The sequence below is a fragment of the Myotis davidii genome, unplaced genomic scaffold (assembly GCF_000327345.1).
Source record: "Myotis davidii unplaced genomic scaffold, ASM32734v1 scaffold1052, whole genome shotgun sequence".
In the NCBI taxonomy this organism is placed as follows: Eukaryota; Metazoa; Chordata; class Mammalia; order Chiroptera; family Vespertilionidae; genus Myotis; species Myotis davidii.
In genome coordinates this window covers 133,182-134,816 of record NW_006284014.1, presented here as the reverse complement: position 1 = coordinate 134,816, position 1,635 = coordinate 133,182, and the positions used below count along the sequence as shown (strand labels likewise).

General features: G+C 47.8%; 1 protein-coding gene across 2 annotated transcripts in view; it reads left to right on the top strand.

Moving 5' to 3' along the window:
- The window catches only part of TSPAN3 (tetraspanin 3), a 91,566-nt gene that overhangs the window by 50,810 nt on the left and 39,121 nt on the right, over positions 1-1,635 (top strand). For both annotated transcript variants that reach the window (XM_006754238.2, XM_006754239.2), the window contains exon 6: positions 501-584. In XM_006754238.2, coding sequence (XP_006754301.1) covers positions 501-584 — 84 coding nt within the window. The remainder of the gene's footprint in view (positions 1-500; positions 585-1,635) is intronic.

Sequence of the window (1,635 nt, the reverse complement as noted above, 5' to 3'; positions counted from 1 at the left end):
CCCATACTGACCAATATTAACATCTATAATAATCTATAATAATAAAAGCATAATATGCTAATTAGACCAGACAGCTGAACAACCTTCCAGACATCACTATGGAGGGGGCCGAGGCTTAGGGGCAATCAGGCAGGCAGGCAGGCAGGCAAGTGAGCGGTTAGGAGCCAGCAGTCCCAGATTGTGGTTGGACATCCCCCAAGGGTTCCCTGATTGGAGAGGGTGCAGGCAGGGCTGAGGGAACCCCCTCCCCACCTGTGCACAAATTTCATGCACTGGGCCACTAGTTGACTATATTCCGTATGCTGTAGTTTATATCTCCATGACTTTTGCTTCTCTTTTAGGCTATATTATTTTACTGTAAACTATTTTTAAATGCATGGGTCTTCTTTTTCTGTCTTTTGGTTTTTGTCATGTCCATTTCTGCCAGTGGGTGGTAGTATGTGACCGTGTAGCTTTCATTTTTAAAAGAGACATCTAATAAGGATGACTTTGTGTTTCAGGGGTGTGAGGCTCTAGTTGTGAAGAAGCTACAAGAAATCATGATGCATGTTATCTGGGCAGCACTGGCATTTGCAGCTATTCAGGTAAGCACAGCTAGCCAAGCAGTTATGATCAGAGTGTACTGATTCTCTGATGTCAGCCCTGAATGGTTTTAATTACTAAGTGAAAGTGATTGAGATACCAGGCACCAGTTTCCAACATCTTCTATTTCCATTTTTAGACCTAGACCCAGAATGGTTTCAAGAAACCAGAGGTCTGGATGGGGGGACCATTTTTGAGAGGACTTTGCCTTTTTTTCTTTTCTTAAAAGAAAAATACACACACACACACACACACACACACACACACACACTAGAGGCCTGGTGCACAAAAAATTTGTGCACTCGGGGGCAGTCCCTCAGCCCACCTGTGCCCATTTGCAGTCCAGGACCCCTTGGGGGATGTCCACCTGTTGAGTTAGGCCCACTTCCCGTGGGATCAGGCCTAAGCTTGCAGTCAGACATCCTTCTGGCAGCCAGGGAGTCCTCAGGGGATGTCCGACTAAAGGCTTAGGTCCCCAAGGGATCTGGCTTAAACTGCTAGTTGGACATTCTTAGGGCGGCCACGGAGGTGGGAGAGGCTCCTGCCACCCACCCTGCACCAGCCAGCCATGAGCCAGCTTCTGGCTGAGTGGCACTACTCCTCGGTCTGACCTAAACCCTTGAGATTAGTACTTCATTTTACAACTTTTTCTCGGTCCGAGCAGCACACTCAGACCACACAGTCAGGTGTGCAAGAAATGTTGCTTTCTTTATTGTTTAGTAACCAAACCTAACTTCAACTTCAGCCCCCATTCTGCCAAGTGAAAAAACAAAAATAAAATATTATTTAACTTAGGTTCCCCACCCCCTTCTCTGGAGTTGTACTTCCATGTCAGTTTAAGCGCTCTCTCCCTCCCTCCCTGCCACCTTCTCTCTCTCACACAAAGAGCTATTGGGCTTTCTGGGGTGAGTTCCTCCGACACCTCCTCAGCCCTGTTGCACGGACACCATCTTGGTGCCTGGATCATGGCCACAATGCTGTGTGGCTGCTCTCAGACCCTCCATCTCCTTGCTGCCTTAAGGAATTACTCAGCAGGAGAGGAGGGTCACAGTC